Source organism: Equus przewalskii, chromosome 17, assembly GCF_037783145.1.
Source record: "Equus przewalskii isolate Varuska chromosome 17, EquPr2, whole genome shotgun sequence".
Lineage (NCBI taxonomy): Eukaryota > Metazoa > Chordata > Mammalia > Perissodactyla > Equidae > Equus > Equus przewalskii.
In genome coordinates, this window is record NC_091847.1 from 76,809,771 (window position 1) to 76,833,978 (window position 24,208).

Consider the following 24,208-nt stretch of genomic DNA (forward strand, 5'->3'; position numbering starts at 1 on the left):
ATCAGAACATCACTCCGTCAAGATTTTTCGTGGGTTCTCGCCCCGCCCTCTACGCTTTAGATGCAGGTTAGGGTCTGGAATACAGAACACAGAGCGAATCTGAAAGGCAACCGAGGACGGTGGCCGACAGTGGACGTTTCTCCTGGCCCTGCGCTGCGCGCTCTCGGAGTGGTGCGCCTGCGCATGGTGCTGGTCTCCATGGCGGGGCCTCGGAGCCAAGACGAGGTTGAGTAGACTCGTTTTGAATTTTCTCCCCTCTGCTCCAGCACTTGGTGGACTTCCCTGCTCGCCCTGTAGGGCTCTCGGCGGCGGCGGGACTGGGCGAGTCGGAGGTTTGGCAGAGCTGTCAGCGCCGACGGACCGGACGCTGCCTCCCAGCCCCCTTCCCTCTCCTGCGTCCTCCTCCCGTCACCTCCCGACCCGCCGGCCCCCGAGCCGCCGCCGTCCCCGCCCCTGCCGCAGCCCGGCCCTGAGGCGTCCGCGCCCCGCCTCGCGGCCTCGCGGGGCCCTCCATGGCGAGGCCCACCCCGCCCGGGACGCGCTCGCGGGCCCCGGCGAGGCCGGCGGCGCGGGTGGAGGCTGGGCGTGCCGAGGCGGGGAGCCGAGCCCGGGGAGCCCCGCCGCGGGAAGGACGGCCCCGGGCGGCGGCGCCCGCGCTCTCGGGGGCTCTTCTCTGTGTGCGCCCGTGTTAGTGTACGTGTAGACCGGGAAGGGCGTCCTCCCACGCCCTCTCCGCGCTCCGACATTTTTTTTTTTGTCTTGAAGTTACCCAAAGGCCTGTGCCTTCATCGCAGTGCCCGAGGATTACTCTAACGTAGTTGTCTTTCTGAGGGAGGATGGACGGAGAGAGAACTATCCGGATCTCAAAGTCGCTTTTTAGGGCGTTCTCCAGGAAAGCTCCCAGAGGGGGCCTCCAGGAGACAGTGGTTTAGAATCAGGCGGGGCGCGCTGTGTGCAGGTGAAGACGACTGAAGCTGTCCTCTTTTCCCTTGCCTGAAGATGTACTGAAATTACTAGTAGACACCCGACATTTAAGTCAACCTTAGAATATGGGAAGTGATTTAAACAATTGTAAGCGAAAGGTAATCTTTTGTTAGAGAGGCGTGGCGGAGAAGCTAGGACTGGTCTCAGTTGACTCACCTGTTTAGAATGCAGGCCTTGGAACCCGAATGCGGGCCCAGGAACTTTGAATCCTGCCTCAGCTACTAATTTGTTAACCTCTCTGTGCCACGCTTTCCTCAACTGTGAGAATTAAATGCCACATAGTAAACGTTAACTGTTATTACCATCATCATTTGATGTCAGTTGAAGTAGATGGTTTGCCAATGTGAATAAGGGAGAACAGCCTCATGGTTAGAAGAATAAAATGAGAAAGCCTAGGTGCTGAAGTTCTAGGAAAGGACTGGGCTTGCAGATGGCAACGGTGGTCATTTAACCGTGTGATTCATTGCAATGGTGAGAATTGTGTGTGTCCTGTAAGTTAGACCACCTGAAGTTTGAAACACTTTTTAAATTGAAGTCCTGCTGTTTAATCCATATTTTTAAAATTTTGGAGAAGTGGAAAGAAATTTGACAGTTTTAAAATTCTCCTCTAAACATTAAGTGATTTTTGAGTTACAGCAGTAAAACTGCTTCAATTAAAATTCTTAGAACCTAAATTTTCAAATAATTGAGTTCTTTTTCAGATAATTTTTTATTATTGATAATATATCACTGGTTAAAATATCTTCTAAAAATGTTTAGTTAATCAGTAGACTAATACATTTTTAGCTATCATTAATTTGAAATCTATCAAAATAAGAAAATACAATACCTGATGGAGTCAATACAGGTTGATCTTAATTTGAATTGAAAAATATGATCAGTAAGATACAGAACCTGAATGCTTAGGAAGAAGAATCTTCAATTTGCAAAGCAGAAATGTTGAATTCACTGAAATACATTTTTCATTTGACTGTGACCTTTAGTTAAGGGAAAATTAGTTAATAAGTGTTCCAGAATAAGTGTACTCCCAGTGTGATGGCTTTGGTATTTTTTCAACAGTGACTTGTCATGTTTGGTGTTGCCTCTGTGCAATACCTGGGGTAGTTAGTGCTTTTACTTTGTTTTTCTTAAATTTACTTAGAAGATTAACTGCAAGCTTTTGGTTCTTAACCATCTCCTGCATGATTGCATGATTCGTTTGCTACGGTCCCGATGAAGACTCATTGTTGGCTGGAGAACCACAGCTTGGAAAATATATTTTTCTTGATTATATGTTTCTTTTTTCTGTATATGAGGTCATGGTGTGGTATAGTATAAAGACTATGCATGGGCTTTGGAGTCCTCACTGTTCTTTTTTTTTTTTCCCCCTGCTTAGTCTTGAATCTGAGCTCTGATGCTGTCTGTGATCTTGAGCGACTCACTTGACAGCTTTGGTTTTCTTCCCTATGACTCGACATAATAAGATCTACCTCATAGGCATTGTGAGGATTATAGGGAATAATTTGTGAAGGTGTCAAAGAGCAAAGAGGTAAAAAGAGGTATGTGTGTACAGGGTAAGAAATGGGTAGAACCAAGATTACAGGGAAGTTTATAGGGAGGACAAACCTTAGATAAAAGAGACATTGTGAACACTAGTGTTAAATTTTTTTCACTGAAAAGTTAAAATGAGTTATTGTTTATGTATATTTACATACATTTAAAAATTTGATGTTGATTTAACATACTACAACTTTCAAAACCCATCTTTAAAAAAATAAATTATTTTATAAATTATTTGTGAACTAGGAGTCTTGATTTAATTTTTGACATCACTTATTCATAGTAATTTTGTATACATCATAAAATGAACATTATGTCATTTACCTACCCTGAAAGAGGAGAGAAATTGTATTTTCTAAAGTACTTCTGAGCAATATTTTTTAATGTAGTTAATAAGATCTGACACTGATATTGAATAAATTTCAAGATCCTTTAAATCTTGAGACAGTAACCAAGCTACGTAGAATTAAGAGAAACTCTGACTAAACTTCAAGGGGCTTCATCCTTGAGTTATCCTGTCTGGTGATTTATTCTCGGACCACTGGTTTTAACGCATACATTTTACTACACAAAAGCCTGTAGGAGAAACTCAACAAAATGATCAGATGTTAAGACAATATTTTAGAAATTGCAGCTGAGAATTACCTCTCAAATTTTGAACACACAGAAATGCTGTTCAACAAAATCAAAACAGCAATAGACCACGTATGATCCGCAGAGATGTGGGTCACTACAGCCCGAGCAGTCTCCTCCCTCTGCCGTGCATTCATTATGTATCAACAATAAACAGCCCTTTCCTCTATAAATAAAAACAGCAAATTTTTAATTTAACACTTTCTTCCTAATCTTTGCTTTTAATATAAGGTAACATCCACTTTTTTAATGTGATATGAAACGTTCTAGAAAGCAAAATTAATGCGTTAGTGTATGTTCTGAAGTCCAATCATGATTAACTGTCTAGACTACATATTTAATACTTTCTTCTTTTTTTCAGCTCTCTTTCTCCAATCCCAATTCCACTTGCCTAAGAAATAAGCTTGTCAAATCAAGGCTGGGATTTTACAGGCAGTGGGATGTGGGGAGGGGGGCCTTTGTGTTCAAGCTTCCGTGACTCCGAAAGATGCCCTATTTGTAAATATTTTTCTTATGGAGAAAAATGTAATTTCCTGTAGAGGTCTTTGTGTCAGTAGTAGTTATAGAATGTGAGAGTTAAAACCTTAGTCCAACTACCTAACTTTAGATAAGGAAACAAACACAGAGAGGTTAAGTCACCTGCCCCAGGACACAAGCAGTTATCTGTAAAGTCAGTCCTAGGCTTTAGTTCTCTTTAACTGAGTCAATTGATGGTTCTGTTATACCAGGCTGGTGATGGCTATTTTATAATAAAACTAGTTTTCTTTATGTGTAGGAAAGTAAAATGTATATGAATACCTGCCTTCTCATTACAGAAAAAATGCTGCTATGAAGATATAATTATAGCTTTCACATAAATGAAGTTACAACTATCATGATTTAGTGCCCCAAAAGGAAGAACTTCAGTGAACAAGAGAGGGCATTTTGTGGGTAGTAGAATGCTCCAGGCCTGGAATTTAAACTTGAGCTACTGCCTGAAGGTAATAGTCTTATTTTTAACTAATTGAAGGTTATAGCTCTATAAAAATCAACTGTTGCCTATTACATATTAATGAAAAAGTCAAATTGTACTTTGTTTATAGGTACTTTGTTCTGTTTGTGGTTACCAGTTGGAAAAGAACATTTTATACCTAGCTACTTAATATTAATATCTTCATTCTTAAAAACTTTACTTTCACATAGTTAATTGAAAGTTAGGGATAATATTTACAGCACATACTAACATTGAGGTTAGATGGGAAAATCGGCTATTTTGAATCACCCTGCAATTGTCAAGCTTGAAGAAAGTAATGCAGATTGATAGAAGAATTAGGGGAGGAAGGAGTAATACTTTTCACTGTATTCAAATTATTTTTCAAAAAGGATGTCTGTAACTTAAGAATGTACTTTATTTGTTTGCTTGAGGAAGATTGTTCTGAGCTAACATCTGTGCCAATCTTCCTCCATTTTATGTGGGATGCTACCACAGCATGGCTTGATGAGCTGTGCTAGGTCCACACCTGGGATGTGATGTGAACCCACGAACCCTGGGCCACCAGAGTGGAACGTGCAAAGTTAAGCACTATGCCACTGGGCCACCCCCTTAAAAATGTACTTTTAATCTCCACTTCAACAATGGGTTAGGTCAATAGATATTGAAACCCACTTTTGCATATAGAAACTACTTAAAGTAGTATTTCATCAGTGTAATCACAATAACACCAACCCTGGTGGTCTAGTGGTTAGGATTCTGTGCGCTCATCCCCACCACCCGGGACCATTTCCTGGTCAGGGAACCACACCATCTGTCTGTTGGTTGTCATACTGTTGCTGTGCTGCTGAAAGCTCTGCCACCAGTATTTCAAATGCCAGGAGGGTCACCCACAGTGGACAGGTTTCAGTGAAGCTTCCAGACTAGACAGACTAGGAAGAAGGACCTGGCTACTCACTTCTGAAAAACTTGGCCGTGAAAACCTGTGAATAGCATTGTCTGATACAGCGCCGGAAGGTGAGAGGATGGCGCAAAAAGGCTGGGCGGGGTTCGGCTGTGCTGTCCACATGGTCACTAGGAGTCAGAGTCGACACAATGGCACTAACAACAATCACAAAGGCTTGTTTCAGATGTCCTGTGGTGCATATTGAAGGGAAAATTTTGAGTTTTGTGTTCTCAGAAGACAATAGAGAAAAGAAGTTGTCTTTCTTCCATTGGCCAGATCCCAGTCTGGGCAAAGTTCTGAAGTAAGAGGTTTGCCTTGGCAAGCTTCTCTGTGAGCATCCTCCCCACGCCTTCCCTAGGGCGGTCACCCTGCCCTGCGTCTTCACGGCAGCACCTAGCTCAGGCCTGCCGAATCCCTTTTAAGTTTAAGTGCTTTGAGTTCAAATGCACTTGCTTTCTCACCTCCAAATTAAGCTTTTCAGGGTAGGTGTTTTTAACTCATCTTAAAAGAGGAAAGATATCCTGATAGAAATTTACACAAATTTCTTAATGACTGATAGTCTCTCCAGAGTTTTTCGCTTTTTGAGAGAAAATGCTGGTTAACTCCAATGAAAATTTATTTCATTGGTGAAATTTCAGATAGGGTAAGAGAAAGTAAACAAAATGAAAAAGATGTAGGCCAGTGGGGACAATTTGTAACAGGATCAGGGCACCTATTGGGAAACTAGGCGTGAGTTTTTAGGGTTCTTTCCCCTAAGCTAGTTGCACTTTTCCCTCTCTTTCCCGAGCTGCGCTCCTGACTCTCTTTACAGAAGGTCTTCGCAGTGGACGCCATGCCTGTGTGGTTAGAGCTCTGGCCTCTTCATCGGGTTAGAGAGCTGTAGGTTGCTTGCAGGGGGGGCTTGTGTGTCATAGGGACTGCCTGTAATTAAATTTCAACCAGGACAAGTTGAGAACAAATGCACAAAGAACTTTTTTTAGCATCTCTTATCTGTTAACCTATCCTCTCCCTCAAAAAAAGATTTAAAGCTGTGACTAATGAAGGAAGGAGGGAGCTGTCTGTTACCTTGAAAGCGGTCCTATTGTGATAATAAAGAGTGGGCTTTGGAATCAATAAATGTAGGTTTGAATCCTTGCTCAGCCGCTTAGTATTTCTGTAATCTTGGGAAAGTTATTTAATTGCCTGATTCTTATTTCCTTATATGTAACTTGGAGAAAGCAGCTGAATCACAGGTTTGTTGAAAGGATTAAATAAAATGATGTATGTAAAACAGCTTTAGCATAGTGCGTTACTATGCTAAGTGCTCAATAAATGATAACCTTATACCCTTGAACAGTGGGCCTCAGTTTCCTTTTCTGTAAAATGGTGATAATAGGTCCTACACCACGTAACAGTAGAGTGTTTGTTAATGATTCTAGCTAATAATTGTCTATAAACATTAAATTATTTTTTGGCTATCACAATTAAATGCATAATCTTTATTCTATCATAATAATACTTACATTAAAAAATTAAAGAGCTCTCAAAAATATTTTTAAATCTTAATGTCAATATCTTTAAACAGTGAATATTTCAATATACTTAAAAAAATTAGGAGCCGGCCAAGTAGTGTAGTGGTTAAGTTTGTGTTCTCCACTTTGGTGGCCTGGGGTTTGGGGGTTCAGATCCTAGGTGTGAACCCACACACTACTTGTCAAGCACTGCTGTGGCAGTGTCCCACATACAAAAAATAGGGGAAGATTGGCACAGAGGTTAGCTCAGGGACAATCTTCCTCAAGCAAAAAAAAAAAAAAAAAAAAAGTCAGGATAATCTACTGTTAGAAACATAAAATCTTAGAACTAGCTGGGATCTTTGATATCACCCATACCAACTCCTCATTTTAAAGAACTAGAAATTGAAGTTCAGAGAAATTAGCAATTTGAATTTTTCATTAAATCTAGACTGACCCCATGTTCTTTCTCTATTACATTTATGTGTTTTGTGAATTTTTCTTTTTTTGAGGAAGATTACCCCTGAGCTAACATCTGCCGCCAATCCTCTTCTTTTTGCTGAGGAAGACTGGCCCTGAGCTAACATCCATGCCCATCTTCCTCTACTTTATATGTGGGACGCCTACCACAGCATGGCTTGTCAAGCGGTGCATAGGTCCACACCTGGGATCCGGCTGGCAAACCCTGGGCCATCGAAGCGGAAGGTGTGAACTTAACCACTGCACCACCGGACTGGCCCCAAAGATGTGTGAATTTTTAAACTAAACAATAGTAATGTTGAAATAGAGTCTATTAGTCATCTAAAACTGAAAAACTTTTTGTAATTTTTTTCAGACAGTATAGAAAAGTATATTTAGAAGCTTCATACTAAGTCCAGATAAGTTTTGATTACATTGATGAAAGTTTTGATTACATTGATGAGATGACTGTTAACAAATTTTTGCCCTTAAGAAGCTAAGAGTTTATTTAGTCTGGGTAGGTGAAATTTTAATCTTAGTTTGCACAATTAAAGATTGAAAAGTAATTTACTGAGCACTGACCTTGTACTAGGAATTGCACCAAGCCCTTTGCATACATTACTTTGTTTAATCTTTGTAACAACCCAAAGAGGTGAATACAATGGTATTGCCAATTTGCAGATGAGAAAACTAAGTCTCAGAGTCATTAGCTAATTTGACAAGTAAGTATAAAGTTGAAATTCAAACCTATACCCTATCACTACAGAACACTCTCTTCAACTATTTTATACAATTTTACTGACAAAACCTTCTCATTTTTATTTTAAAAGTTAGTGAAAAAATAATATATTTTCTTTTGCAACCTAACTCCAACATTGTCCAGAGTGTGATAACTTAACCAAAACTTCCAGGATAATTTTGGAGTTCATATACTGTGATTTGTTGTTGGCTTTGGTTTACAGTCTCTCTGATTGCTTTTTTTTTTTTTTAACTGAAAGACTTTCTTTAGAACAGTTTTAGATTTAGAGAAAAATCGAGCAGCTAATACAAAGATTTCCATGTTCCTCCCCCTCGTCTCCCACCCTCCCCCCAGCACACTGTTTTCCGTTACAGTTATGCGTTGCTTTACTGCAGGGATCTCTACTGAGAAACGCGTCCTTAGGTGATTTTGTGGTTGTGCGAACATCATAGAGTGTACTGAAAGGGAACAAAATTTTCTACCCCAAAATGTGTCTCTTTAACGTAGGGATTATTTTAGGCTGATTCTTTTTAAGAAATGAAAGATTCGTAAAAATCTGGTTTTTTTTTTCGTTACCTCCACCTTAACTGCCCAAAAGAATTCAGGTAAAAAAAACATGTCTCAGGAAGCAGGCTACCACCTTAGCGTAACATGAACTAGGTGGTAGATAGGGAGGAACCTAGAAAAATCTGTTTCTTGGGCTCCCCTCTGTGTTCTTCTGTTTCTGTGTGGCCAAACACCTGTTTTCCAAACATTTTCTCCTTTTCACCTACCTGTGAATTGTGTTCTTTCCCTTTGAAGTCCACTCTCCTCACCCCCAACACTTTCTTTTATCTTTGGCTGAGGATGGCATTTAAGGTGAGGGCTCCAGCCATTTTGGTCAGTCACTTGGTTTTCCTCTGTTTCTCCCATGTGTACATGTTATTAAACTTTTGTTTGTTTTTCTCCTGTTAATCTGTCTCATGACAGTTTAATTCTTAGACCAGCCAGGAGTATAGAGGAAAATTTCTTCCTCCCATACAGCACTTACACAAACCTAGGTGGTATAGCCTACTCTACAGCTTGGCTCTATGGTACTAATCTTATGGGACCACTGTCATATATATGGTCTGTTGTTGACCAAAACGTTTTTACGTGGCACATGACTATATTAGCGTCTTGCATTAGTGTGGTACATTTCTTAAAATTAATGAACCACTGTTGATACATTATTATGAACAAAAGTCCTTAGTTTTCGTTAAGGTTCACTCTTTGTGTTGGACAGTTTTATGGATTTTGCCAAATGCGTAAAGTCATGTATCCACCATTACAGTATCATAAAGAATTGTTTCATCACCATAAAAATCATAGGCTTACGATAAAATCCAGCAATTGTACTACTAGGTATTTACCCAAATGAGCTGAAAATTTATGTCCAACAAAAATCTACACATGGATAGTCATAGCACCTTTATTCACAATTGCCAAAACTTGGAAGCAACCACGATGTCCTTCAATAGGTGAATGTATAGACACTCTGTAGTATATCCATACAATGAATTATTATTATTCAGTGATAGAAAGAAATAGGCTATCAAGCCACAGAAAGACATGGAGAAACATTAAATGCACACTGACAAATGAAAGAAGACAGTTTGAAAAGGCTATATACTGTATGATTCCAAATATATGGCGTTCTTGAAAAGGCAAAACTATAGACATAGTAACAAGATCAGTAGTTGTCAGAGGTTGGGGATGGTGTTGGAGGGTGGAAGGGTGTTAGGGAGGGATAAATAGATGACGTAACAGGAGATTTTTATGGTGATGGAACAATTCTTTATGATACTATAATTGGTGTAATTTTGATTTGCATTTCCCTGATGATTAATGATGTTGAGCATCTTATCATGTATCTGTTGGCCATCTGTATATCATCTTTGGAAACATATCTATTCAGATCTTCTGCCCATTTTTAAATCAGATTGTTTGGATTTTTTGCTGTTGACTTGTATGAATTCTTTATTTATTTTAGATATTAATCCCTTATCAGATATATGATTTGCAAATATTTTTTTCCATTCAGTAGGTTGCCTTTTTGCTTCATTGATGGTTTCCTTTGCTGTGCAGAAGCTTTTTAGTTTGATGTAGTCCCACTTGGGACTTTTTTGCTTTTGTTGCTTTTGCTTTTGGTATCAGATTGTAAAAATCATCACCAAGACCTATGTCAAGGAGTTTACCACCTATGTTTTCTTCTAGGAGTTCTGTGATTTCAGGTCTTATGTTCAAGCCTTTAATCCATTTTAAGTTATTTTTGTGTACAGTATAAGATAGTGGTTGAGTTTCATTCTTTTACATATGGCTGTCCAGGTTTCCTAACACCATTTATTGAAAGACTGTTCTTTCCCATTGTATATTCTTGGCTCATTTGTCATAAATTAATTGACCATATATGCCTGGATTGATTTCTGGACTCTATTCTGTTTCATTGATCTGTGTGTCTGTTTTTATACCAATACCATTAAGTTGTAATTTCTATAGCCTTGTAATATAATTTGATATCAGGGAGCATGATACCTCTAGCTTTCTTCTTCTTTCTCAAGATTTCTTTGGCTATTTGGGGTCTTTTGTGGTTCTATATAAATTTTGGGATTATTCTAGTTCTGTGAAAAGTGTCGTTGGAATTTTGATAGGGATTGCATTGAATTTGTTCATTGCTTTGGGTAGTAAGGACATTTTAACAATATTGATTCTCCCAATCCATGAGCATTGAAAATTTTCCCATTTATTTGTATCTTCACTTTCTTTCATTAATGTCTTGTAGTTTTCACTATACAAGTCTTTCACCTCCTTGGTTAAATTTATTCCTAGGTATTTTATTCTTTTTGATACAATTGTAAATAGGATTGGTTTTTAAATTTCCCTTTCTCATAGTTCATTATTAGTGTATAGAAATAACAAATTATGTATTGATTTTGTATCTTGCAACTTTACTGAATTTGTTTATTAATTCTAACAGTTTTTTAATTTCTCCCATCTAGGTTTTGTAGTTTTCAGTGCATAGATCTTCCATATCTTTGTCAAGTTTATCTCTAGAATTTTCATTTTTTTAATGCCATTGTGCTATTTTAGGCAGCTGGTATCATACTTTGTTCATATAAAATTCTAGTCTAAACTTACTGTTCATATTGGCTGTACTTAAAGTTGGTGGCATCTGAGATAGAACATTTTTTATTATACATTGCTGGATTTTGTTTGCTGAGGTTTTATTTAGGATGCTAGCATTTATATGTTTATGATTATTTTAAAATAGATTTTTTTTATTGGACTGAAAACTTTATCTTTTCTAGAGAATAGCCTCGCAGTGAGACATTTCTCTTGATGCCAAGGAGCTCCCAACTGCTTTCAAAGGCAACCTCAAAGCCTATCATTTCCTTTTCTTTTCTTTTTTTTTTTACTTAGGTCATAATAGTTTATAACTGTGTAATTTCAGTTGTACATTATTATTTGTCCGTCACCATTTAAATGTGCCCCTTTACCCCTTATGCCCACTCCCCAACTTCCCCTGTGGTAACCACTAATCTGTTCTCTTTGTCCCTGTGTTAGTTTATCTTCCACATATGAGTGAAATCATAAGGTGTTAGTCTTTCTCTGTGGGGCTTGTTTTGCTTAATGTAACACTCTCTAAGTCCCTCTATGTTGTTGCAAATGGGACAATTTTGTCTTTTTGTGGCTGAGTAGTATTCCATTGTATATGTATATACATATATATATATATATATATATATATACACCACATCTTCTTTATCCATTCTTCTGTTGATGGGCACATGGATCGCTTCCATGTCTTGGTTATTGTGAATAATGCTGCAATGAACATAGGGGTGTGTTAGTCTCTTTGAATTGTTGATTTCAAGTTCTTTGGATAAATACCCAGTAATGTGATAGCTGGGTCATATGGTATTTGTATTTTTAATTTTCTGAGAAATCTCTATACTGTTTTCCATAGTGGCTGCAGGAGTTTGCATTCCCACTAGCTGTGGATGAGGGTTCCCTTTGCTCCACACCCTCTCCAACATTTCTTTTTTGTCTTCGTGATTATAGCCATTCTAACAGGTGTAAGATGATGTCTCAGTGTAGTTTTGATTGGCATTTCCCTGCTCATTATTGATGTGGAACATCTTTTCACGTGCCTGTTGGCCATCTGTGTATCTTCTTTGGGAAAATGTCTGTTCATATCTTCTGCCCATTTTTTGATTGTTTGTTTTTTTGTTGTTGAGTTGTGTGACTTCTTTATATATTTTGGGGATTAACCCTTTTTTGGATATATGATTTGCAAATATTTTCTCCCAGTTAGTGGGTTGTCTTTTCATTTTGTTCAGGTTTCCTTTGCCTTGCAGAAGCTCTTTAGTCTGATGAAGTCCCACTTGTCTATTTCTTCATTTGTTTCCCTCGTCCAAGTAGACATAGTGTTTGAAAAGAACCTTCTAAGATTGATGTCAAAGAGTGTACTGCCTGTTTTTCTTCTAGGAGTTTTGTGGTTTCAGGTCTTACCTTCAAGTTGCTAATCCATTTTGAGTTAATTTTAGTGTATGGCAAAAGATATTGGTCTACTTTCATTCTTTTGCATGTGGCTGTCCAGTTTTCCCAGCACCATTTATTGAAGAGCCTTTCCTTTCTCCACTGTATATTCGTAGCTCATTTGTGGGTGACTAGGTGTCCATAGATGTATGGTTTTATATCTTTGCTTTCAGATCTCCTGCATTGATCTGTGTGTCTGTTTTTCTGCTAGTACCATGCTGTTTTATTACTATAGCTTTGTAGTATATTTTGAAGTCAGAGATTGTGATGCCTCCAGCTTTGTTCTTTTTTCTGAGGGTTGCTTTAGCTATTCAGGGTCCTTTGTTGCCCCAAATGAATTTTATGATTCTTTGTTCTATTTCCTCAAGCAGTGTCATTGGGATTGTGACTGGGATTGCATTGAATCTGTAGATTGCTTTAGGTAGTATGGACAATTTTTTCTTTTTTAAAGATTGGCCCTGAGCTAACATCTTTTGCCAATGTTTTTTTTTTTTTCCTTCTTCTTCTCCCCAAAGCCCCCCCAGTACATAGTTGTATATTCTAGTTGTAGGTCCTTCTAGTTGTGGCGTGTGGGATGCTGCCTCAGCATGGCCTGATGAGCAGTGCCATGTCCGCTCCCAGGATCTGAACCAGCAAAACCCTGGGCCACCGAAGCAGAGCACATGAACTGAACCACTTGACCACGGGGCCGGCCCCAGTATGGACATTTTAACTGTGTTTATTCTTCTGATACATGTGCATGGAATATCTTTCCATTTCTTTCTTTCTTTTTTTATTTTTTGAGGAAGATTAGCCCTGAGCTAACATCTGCTGCCAATCTTCCTTTTTTTGCTGAGGAAGGCTGGCCCTGAGTTTACATCCGTGCCCATCTTCCTCCACTTTATATGTGGGATGCCTACCACAGCATGGCTTGCCAAGCAGTGCCCTGTCCACACCCAGGATCCAAACCAGCAAACCCTGGGCCGCTGAAGCGGAACGTGCAAACTTAACCATTGCGCCACCAGGCTGGCCCCCTCCATTTCTTTATGTCATCATTGATTTCTTTCAATAATGTCTTATTGTTTTCATTGTATAGGGCTTTCACTTCCTTGGGTAAATTTTTTCCTAGATATTTTGTTCTTTTTGTTGCGATTGTAAATGAGATTATAGTCTTCAGTTCTCTTTCTGTTAGTTCATTATTAGAGTATAGAAATGCAACTGATTTTTATAAGTTGATTTTGTACCCTGCAACTTTACTGTAATTGTTGATTATTTGTAATAGTTTTCTGATAGATTCTGTAGGGTTTTCTACATATAAAATCATGTCGTCTGCAAATAGCGAGAATTTTGCTTCTTCATTGCCAATTTGGATACCTTTTATTCCTGTCTCTTGCCTAATTACTCTGGCCAAAACCTTTAGTACTGTGTTGAATAAGAATGATGAGAGTGGGCACCCTTGTTTTGTTCCTATCCTCAGAGGGATGGCTTTCAGTTTTCATTGAGTCAGAGCCATTCAGAGCCATTGAGTAGTTGGCTATGGGTTTGTCATATATGGCCTTTATTATGTTGAGATGCTTTCCTTCTATACCCATTTTATTGAGAGCTTTTTTATCATAAATGGATGTTCGATCCTGTCAAATGCTTTCTCTGCGTCTATGGAGATGATCATGTGGTTTTTATTCCTCATTTTGTTAATGTGGTGTATCACATTGATTTGTGGATGTTGAACCATCCCTGCGTCCCTGGTATAAATCCCACTTGATCATAGTGTATGATCTTTTTAATGTATTGTTGTATTCAGTTTGCCAGATATTTTGTTGTGGATCGTTGTATCTATGTTCATCAGCGATATTGGCCTGTAATTTGCCTTCTTTGTGTTGTCCTTGTCTGGCTTTTGGATCAGAGTGATGTTGGCTTTGTAAAATGTGTTGGGAAGTGCTCCATCTTCTTCAACTTTTTGGAATAGTTTTAGAAGGATAGGTATTAAATCTTCTTTGAATGTTTGGTAGAATTCTCCAGAGAAGCCATCTGGTCCAAGATGTTTGTTTTTGGGAGGTTTTTGATTACTGTTTCAATCTCTTTACTTGTGATTGATCTATTCAGAGTCTCTATTTCTTCTTGCTTCAGTTTTGGGAGTTTGTATGAATCATTTCTTCCAGATTATCTAATTTGTTGGTATATAGTTTTTCATGGTATTCTCTTATAACCCTTTGTATTTCTGTGGTGTCCTTTCTAATGTCTCCTGTTCCATTTCTAATTTTATTTATTTGAACCTTCTCTCTTTTTTTCTAGTAAGTCTGGCTAATGGTTTGTCAATTTTGTTTATCTTTTCGAAGAACTGGCTCTTAGTTTCACTGGTCCTTTCTACTGTTTTTTTGTTGTTGTTGTTTCAATTTCATGTGTTTCTGTTCTAATTTTTATTATTTCCCTCCTTCTGATGACTTTGGGCTTTGTTTGTTCTTCTTTTCCTAGTTCTATTAGGTGTAGTTTAAGAGTGCTTATTTGAGATTTTTCTTGTTTGTTAAGGTTGGCCTGTATTGTTATGAATTTTATTTTTAGGAGTGCTTTTGCTGCATCCCATATGAGTTGGTATGGTGTATTTTCATTTTCATTTATCTCCAGATATTTTTTTATTTTTCCTTTAATTTCTTCAATGATCCATTTGTTGTTCTGTAGCATGTTGTTTCGTCTCTACATATTTGTCACTTTCCCACCTTTTTTCTTGTGGTTGATTTCTAGTTCATAGCATTATGGTTGGAAAAGATGGTTGGTATGATTTCAGTCTTCTTAGATTTGTTGAGGCTTGCTTTGTTTCCCAACATATGGTCTGTATTTGTGAATGTTCCATGCACACTTGAGAAGAATGTATATTCTGCTGTTTTTGGATAGAGTGTTCCATATATATCTATTAAGCCCATCTGGTTTAGTTTTTCACTTAATTCCACTATTTCCTTGTTGACTTTCTATATGGATGATCCATCCATTGATGTAACTGGGGTGTTAAGGTTGCTTTGTCTTCTCCATGTGGAGTTTTTACATGGGCTGTGAGGGAACTTGGAGAGCAAAGGCGTTCCTGTGCAGGACTGCCCCTTTCCCCTCTCCCCTGAGGGCCACGCGCAGTCCAGCACCCTAGGTCGCTGCAGTTGTAGAGGGAGAGAGATTCCCATACCTCCTTCCACTGCTTTCTGGAGGGTCCAGCACCCCCACCTTCAGATGTACAGCTGTCTGGGTCTCTCAGATGTCTGTTGTCTTGCGTGCATGCCCTCTGTTGCTTTACAAATGTCCTTTTCATTGTATCTTAGGGGAGAGACTCTAACGAAAGAGCTCACTCCTCCATGATGCTGACTTCACTCCTAAAATAGATTTTATTTCTATTCAGATATGGTGAGGCCAACAAATCAGGAGATGATTGCCATTGAAAAAATAGCTTTTTACTCACAGTTCCCAAGAAGAGGCGTGCATGCCACACAGAGCCACACAAGAGGAAACTGAGGTAAGTAGTAGGCACAGAGAGAGAGAGAGCACCTCAAATCCTGGATATCATAACATCATGTAATTAATTTCATCCATAATATCATTCACAGACCTAAAGACACACCAAAAATTCCTTAGTATCATCAACTATATAATGCATGTTCACATTTTCCTGATTGTCACACACACATAACATACTCACACACGTACATCTGTTTTTTCTTTTTGGTACCATTTTACTTTTTTAAAAACGTTGAGGTGAGGGCTGGCTGAGTGCTGTAGTGGTTAATTTCATGCACTCCGCTTTGGTGGCCCAGGGTTTGCAGGTTTGAACCCTGGGCATGGACCTAGACACCACTCATCAAGCCATGCTGTGGCGGCATCCCACATACAAAATATGGGAAGATTGGCACAGATGTTAGTTCAGCACCACACAAAAAATTGACATGAAATTCATGTAACTTAAAATTAACTGTTTTTATTACTTTTTTTGCTTGAGAAGATTTGCCTTGAGCTAACATCCGTTGTCAATCTTCTTCTTTTGTTTTGCTTGAGGAAGATTCGCCTTGAGCTAACATCTGTGCCAGTCTTCCTCCACTTTGTATGTGAGTCGTCACCATGGTTCAGCTGCTGACAAGCGGTGCAGGTCCGGGCCTTGGGACCAAACCCAGGCTGCTGAAGCAGAGCACTCTGAACCCAGCTGCTGGGCCACAGAGCCAGCCCCCAAATTAAGCATTTTTTGCTTTGTGTTTTAAAGATTGACCCGAACTAACATCTGTTGTCAATCTTTTAAAAATGTTTTTCTTTCTTCTTCTCCCCAAAGCCCCCCAGTAGATAGGTGTATACACTAGTTGTAGGTTCTTCCAGTTCTACTGTGTGCAACGCTGCCTCACCACGGCTTGATGAGTGGCACTAGGTCCACGCCCAGGATGTGAACCAGTGAAGCCCTCGGCCACCGAAGCAGAGAGCATGAACTTAACTGCTCGGTCACAGGGCTAGCCCCCAAATTAACTGTTTTTAAATGGATAATTCAGTGGCATTTTGTACATTCACAGTGTTGTGCACGTACCACCTCTATCTAATTCCAAAATGCTTTCATCATCCCCAATTAAAATCTTATACCTGTTTGGCAGTTACTCTCTGTTCCCCCATCCTCTAAGTCCTTGGCACCCACCAGTCTGCTTTCTGCCTGTATGGATTTACCTGTACTGGATGTTTTATGTAAATGAAACCATATAATATGTGACTCTTTGTGTCTGGCTTCTTCACTTAGCATGATGCTTCTGAGGTTATTCTGTGTGGTAGTATATGTATCACTACTTCTTTCCTTCTTATGGCTGAATACTATCTCTTTATATGAAGATAGCACATTTTGTTGGTCCATTCATAAGCTGGTGAACATTAGGCTTGTTTCCACTTTCAGCTATTATGAATAGGGCTACTATGAACATTTGTGTACAGGTTTACGTTTGAACACCTGTTTTCAATTCTTTTGGGTATATACCTAGAGTGGAATTGCTGTCATATGGTAATTCTATGTTTAACTTCTTAAGAAACTGCCAGTTTTTCACAGCATCTGCACCATTTTACCTGCCTATTGGCAATGCATGAAGATTCCAATTTCTCCACATCCTTGCCAACCATTGTTATTTTCTTTTTCTAAAATATAGACATCCCAGCAGGTTTGAACTGATATCTCATTATTGTTTTGATTTGCATTTTCATAATGATTAATCAACTTGAGCATCTTTATGTGCTTGTTGGCCCTTTGTATGTCTTCTTTGGAGAAATGTCTATTCAACTCTTTTGCCCATTTTTTGAATAGGTTGTTTTGGTTGTCTTTTTGTTATTGAGTTGTCGGAGTTCTTTATATATTATAGACCCTTGTCAGATATTTGATGTCTAAATATCTTCTCCCTAGATTGTCTTTTCACTCTTGTCATGGTGTCCTTTGCACAGAAGTTTTTATTTTGATAATATCCAATTTATTTTTTTTTAGTTCTCATCCTTTGTTGTCATATCTAAAGACACATTGCCAAATTCAAGGTTATGAAGAATTACCCTTATGTTTTCTTTTGAGAATTTTATCACTTTAGCTCTTACATTTAGTTATTTGATCCATTTTTGTTTTTTTTTTTTAATATAGTGTAAGGTAGGGGTACATCTTCATTCTTTTGTATGTGTGTATTCAGTTCTTTCAGAACCATTTGTTGAAGAGACTATTCCTTCCCCATTGAATGCTTTTGGTACCCTTGTTGAAAATTATTTGACCATAGATATATGAGTTTATTTCTGGACTCTCAATTCTATTCCATTGATCTACATATCTATCCTTAGTTCAGTACCACATTCTTTCGAGTACTCTAGGGCATTTTTTTGAAGTAAGTTTTGAAATTGAGAAGAACAAGTCCACCAACTTTGTGCTTCTTTTTCAAGATTGTTTTGACTATTCAGGTTCTTTGGCATTCCATATGAATTTTAGGGTTGGCTTTTCTATGACTGAGAAAAAGGTCTTTGGGATTTTGATAGAGATTGCATTGGATCTGTAGATTGCTTTGGGTAGTAGTGCCGTTTTAACAGTATTCACATCTTCCAGTTCTGTGAGCACAGTATGTCTATATGTTTATTTAGGTCTTCTTTAATTTTTTTTAAGCAGTATTTTATCATTTCAGCATACAAGTCTTGTACCTCCTTGGTTAAATTTATTTGTAAGTATTTTGTTCTTGTTCTTGCTATTATAAATGGATTATTTTCTTGATTTCATTTTTGGGTTGTTCATTTCTAGTATATAGAAATACAACTGATTTTTGTGTGTTTATCTTGTATCCTGCAACTTTGTTTAATTTGTTTAACTCTAATAGTTTTTTGTGTATTCTTCAGGATTTGTATATATAAGACCATGTCATCTGAATAGAGATAGTTGTACAATTGTTCTTAGTATTCTCTCGTTATCTTTTTAATTTCTGTAAGATTGGTAGTTATGTCCCCACTTTCATTTCTGATTTTAGTTATTTGTGCCTTCCCTCTTTCTTTATTGTCAGTCGAGCTAAAAGTTTGTCAATTTTGTCAATCTTGTCTAAGAACCAACTTTTAGACTCATTGATAGTTCTGTTGTTTTTCTATTCCTGATTTTGCGTATCTCCCCTCTATCTTTATTATTTCCTTCCTTCTGCTAGATTTCAGTTTAGTTTGCTCTCCTTTTTCTTTTCCTTAAGGTATAAAGTCAGGTTATTGTTTTGAGATTTTATCTTTTTTTCATATAGGCATTATTGCTCTAAATATCCCTCTGTGCACTGCTTTCCCTGGATCCCGTAAGTTTTGATATATTGTGTTTATCCATCATCCGCCCCTCCTGAGTTATGTGTATTTTATTTAGCTCTCCAGTATTTTATTTCTATCCTTAAAACACACGTACACAAAATTATAATCTTATTATTTGTGCAGTGTTTATTTAGAATTTTCATAGAGTTATTACTTTTTTTTGGCTACCATTTTTCTAGCATCTCAAATCATTTTTGTTTTCTATATTCTTTAGAAGTTTCTTTCGTGTAAGATCTGTTCATTGTAAACTCAGGGTTTTTTAATCTTAAAATGTCTTTCTCTCATCCTCTTTTGCAAAAAAGTTGTTTTGAGCATATACATTTGTACATTGCTAGTTATTTTCTTTTTTATTGTTCCTGTGACATTACTGCCATTGCTGCTATTGGGTGGTCTGCTGTATATCTAATGTCAGTACTCTGCAGGCGATCTTCTTATTTCTCTGACTGCATTTTAGATTTTGCTGTTTCTTTTTAGAATTTTGCAATTTCACTACATTTGGTATGGATTTCTTTTGATATATCTTGGTACATTTTGTACTTACTTTATCTGGGAATTCATGTCTTCAGTTTTGAAAAATTGTCAGTCATTATCTCTTCAAATATTGTCTCTTGTCCATTTTCTCTTTTCTATCCTTTTGAGACTCCAGTGATAGATGTGCTATAATTTCTCATTCTATTTTGCCTAGTTTTAAGTCTCTTCGTATTTTTCATCTTCTGTTTTTCCTATGAAGCATTCTGGGCAATTTTTAGAATCTGTCTTCCAATTTAGTAATTCTTCTGCATCTAATTGATATTTTTCGTTTCTGAAACTTCTATTTGGTTCTTTTTCAAATTAAGCTTTTTGTAGTCTCTTCTTGCTTGCTTATTCCTGTGATTCATTCTTTTATTTCTTTAAATATTAAATAATTATTTTATGTTCATTATTAGATGGTTCCAACATTTGAAGTCTTTGGGGGTGTCCAAGTCCACTCACCCTCTCTTGCAGTGGTTTATTTCCTTGTATTTTTGACACTCTTTGACTGTAAACTTATATTTGATTGATCTTAATGTGAAGGGAAACTGAGCCTTAATTGGGTTTATGTGCCTTCAAATAATAGCTGCGTTTGTTCTTACCAGAAGCAGGACCTTTCATGTTCCTAGTCTCCCCTTGGGATTTTTAAGTTCTCCTCCCCTATCAGCTGCTTGTCCAAGCTTCAGTGTCCCAGCCACAAAACCGGTGTGTTATCATGGCCCTTGGAAATTTCCTCTGCTTGTGCTCATCACTCAAGTTTTAGCTCACAGCTTTTTCTTTTCTCTTTTTTCTGGGGGGAGAGGCTGGAGGACTGGAGTGGCCTCTGGTTTTTGTTACTTTCTGTAGCAGAGCCCAGCCACAAAATAAAGATTTTGTTTTAGATCAACTCTGTTTTTTGTTATCTAACAAGAGAGCCTTCTACAGTATCTAACCTGCTGTATTGTTCTTAATGGAACTTTCTTATTATTTTTTAAACCCCTTCTAAAAAATATTATTCTTGACTAATGTATTTATAGTGTAAAAATTCAGAACAGAAAAGAAAGTTATAAAAAATTTTTTCTTACTTTAATAGCCTATGAGGTAACTGTAGGTTTTTGGAATTTTTATAATAAATTAGATTAGAATACAAGTGATAATTTAAAATCTTAAAGAAGAAGCAGTTTTAAGATATTTTATAGTCATATATTAAAATAAGACTGATTTTATAGCCTATTACAACTTATATTTGAGTAGAAGTATTTACTATGTTTTGGAAAAATGAAATGGCAAACCTTGTAGATTTTATGAAATGGTTAATTTTACAAATGTATGTTTAGATGCTATCACAGAAAAATAAATTTTCAATATATTCAAATATGTATACTGAATAAATCTTAAGTACAAGGTATAAATTTAAATTAGGGTTTAGAGTGATGGAATTATGTGTATCCTCATTGTGTTTGTGGTTACATATGTTAAAATCCATAGAACTATATGCCAAAAAAAGAGTTCAATTTAATGTGCGTTAATTTAAAAAATAAAATTTTAAAGATTTTTAAAAAAGAACTTATTTTGTCTTATGAAAAGTAAAATTAAATGGGTAGGTTCTTAAAAAGACTCCAGAAGCTTATTTTATATTATAAATGTTTCAATGGTATTCGTCCAGTTTCATTTGACTGCACTCCAATTTTGAGACATAAAATGTCATTCTTTTTAGATATTACGGAATCCTGTAGTCACTGTAATATACTAGGCCAGGGTTTGTGAACCTCAGCACCATCGACATCTTGTTGTGGGGCTGTCCTGTGCATTGCAAGATGGTTAGCAGTGCTCCTAGCTTCTCGCCGTTAGATTCCAGTATCACTCCCCACCAGGTGTGACAACCAAGAATGTTTCTTGACATCGCCACATATCCCCAAGGGCAGAGAACTGTGTGAGGAGACAAAGTCGCCTCCACCAGAACGCCACTGTTCTAGGCCTAAGTGTCTCAAAAATGTTTCTTGACATCGCCACATATCCCCAATGGCAGAGAACTGTGTGAGGAGACAAGTCGCCTCCACTAGAACACCACTGTTCTAGGCCTAAGTGTCTCAAAAATGTTTCTTGACATCGCCACATATCCCCAAGGGCAGAGAACTGTGTGAGGAGACAAAGTCGCCTCCACTAGAACACCACTGTTCTAGGCCTAAGTGTCTCAGACTGTTTGGAATACACATTTCTTCATTGTCAAAGCTTGTCAAGCCAATATTAAGGGGTATGATTGTATATTATGTTAAGAGTTATGTATACCCAGTCTCCATCTATACCAAGAGATCTTTTCTAAGATTATCTAATGCTACAATAGGGCGCATTCAACTCATGAAGTTAAAAACTTTTATTTGCATTAAATCTTTGTAAACTGAGAATTTCAGAAGTTTGTTGTAATTTTTTTTTAAAGATTGGCACCTAAGCTAACATCTGTTGCCAGTCTTTTTTTTTTTTTTTCTTCTTCTCCTCAAAGCCCCCCAGTACATAGTTATATATTCTAGTTGTGGGTCCTTCTGGTTGTGCTATGTGGGACGCTGCCTCAGCACGGCCTGAAGAGCGGTGCCATGTCTGCACCCAGGATCCGAACCAGCGAAACCCCTGGCTGCTAAACCAGAGTGCGTGAATTTAACCTCTCGGCCACAGGGCCAGCCCCAAGAATTTTAGAAGTTTTTGAAGGGCTACAACAATACCTGTCACCTAATAGCAACCTTAATAAGCCAGTACATGAGTGGAATTAAGGATAGGATGAGGAAACTAAATAACACTAATCTTTGCTCTGCCTTGAATGTATTCTGGTGCTTTGGCAAGTCATTTAACAGAAATGTTTATCTTCTTATTTGTAGAAGGGATATGATTTAAGCTAAATTGTATAGGGTGATGCTGTAGGGCAGGTGAGAGGTCTGTTTTAAACAAACTTTCCATAAAAATGTTAAGTGCTTTAGTTGATCAGAGATTTGAACTCTTGCAGCTATTGAATAATTGAAGAAAATGGAATCGAATATGATATCAGCATGGAGCAGTCCAGTGATTCCTTAGGAGTCAACCATAATGATTCCCAAGAGTCACAGACAGATTCTCAGGTATGTGAAGGAGGGGTTCAACTGGGAACTTCCTCCCACTCTAAGGGAAAACAGCATGCCATGTAACTTCATTTTATACTTCAGGAACAGTGTCATATTTGATGTATTCAAGAATCTTGACACTTAATTACCCACAATTCCACATATATTTAATTTCATAATATAGAGCTTTACTTAACATAATGTATTCATAAAAATTTATATATAAAGAAAAATATGTATGTTGAATTATATTTCATCATTTCAGGTTGCATTCCCATGGACAATTTTATTTCAAATAAAATTGAAATAAAATATAACAAAAGTCAACAATTTCACTTAAGAACTGCTTTGTGTCTATATCAGTCTTTGTAAATTGACAGCTCCTGCAAAAAGTAAAGTGAATAGTTAACTGAAAAATGAATTCTTTACCTTTTTATTATAAACATTCTGTTTTTTAAAAAAAATTGTGACATTATATTTTACAAACATCTAAGTGATTTTTTTTTCTCTGCAAAAGCTTCTAACGTGTATGGACTCCAGGGACCCTTCCTTTGGACAAAATGGTTCTCCTAGAGTCTTACCCATTACTACTCGTGAAGCAGATGATTCCCTCACATCACAGAATGTGCCAGGGCCCCTGACTCAGACTCAGACTCTTTCTGCAGAGCAGTTCCATCTAGTGGACCAAAATGGGCAACCTGTTCAATATGAGCTTCAGTCCTTGGGGGATTCTAACGCACAAATGGTGAGTCTATGTGATGAATAACCAGTTTTATGCTATTTAGCAAAATAGTCTTACTAGATGACCTTAATTTCTTGACACTATTGCTTTGAAAATACTATTTCCATGACATTCATTTTTAAGTTATGTAAGGACTTTAAAAGGTTTCCTTTCAGGACTACAAGTAGTAGTTCAAAGCAGTGCTTCCCAGCCACCACGTCTAGGCACACTGGTGCTTTGAGATCAGTTGGAAATGTAGCATAATCTGTAACTAGTGCTGACGTGCCTGAGTTTACATATAACTTACACTTATTTTTTATATATGCATTTCACTGAACTCAAAGTCATTGCTTTATCAACATCTCAGTCACCGACTGGCATGCTGCGTGCTGGTGTGCTTTCTTGAAGAAAAAGAAAGCCATGGAAGTACCATGTTGTACTGGCAATTAGCCATACCCTTGCTGATCTTGGTAGGTAGATATGTATGTGTCATGTGAATAACAATGCATAAAGATGAAAGTGCTACTTTAAACTGTTAACTAAAAGTATTTATGACCAAGTTTGTAGTTAGAGTAGAAGAGAGGAAAGATGGTTTTGTTTGAAATAAAGAAAATTACTGAGAAAAACTTCTAAGTTGCTGATTAATAAGAATATACTTACATTAGTAATAATATGAAGAATAATGTATCTCTTGTTTAAGTGTATCTTCCAAATTTTCTACAATGAATATTTATTAGTTTCATAATAAAATTATTTTTAAAATCAGTACTTCAATTATAAATTGTACCACAGTAGGCAACCATTTTACCTAAAATTAA

At 37.5% G+C, this 24,208-nt stretch overlaps 1 protein-coding gene across 26 annotated transcripts in view; it reads left to right on the forward strand.

Annotated features, from left to right (window-relative positions):
* The first annotated feature begins 99 nt into the window (after nt 1-99).
* CARF (calcium responsive transcription factor) overlaps nt 100-24,208 on the forward strand; it is a 100,481-nt gene continuing 76,372 nt past the window's right edge. For 12 of the 26 annotated variants that reach the window (XR_011528556.1, XR_011528536.1, XR_011528535.1 and 9 more), the window contains exons 1-4: nt 100-225; nt 3,972-4,136; nt 22,576-22,687; nt 23,187-23,414. Coding sequence is in view for 1 of the 26 variants with exons in the window: in XM_008517380.2 (XP_008515602.2) it covers nt 22,619-22,687; nt 23,187-23,414 (297 nt within the window). In the remaining 25 variants the exon portion in view is untranslated. Of the gene's footprint in view, nt 226-2,359; nt 2,523-3,971; nt 4,137-22,575; nt 22,688-23,186; nt 23,415-24,208 lie in introns of all 26 variants that reach the window. The other 14 variants (XR_011528534.1, XR_011528541.1, XR_011528545.1 and 11 more) reach the window with 4 other exon arrangements.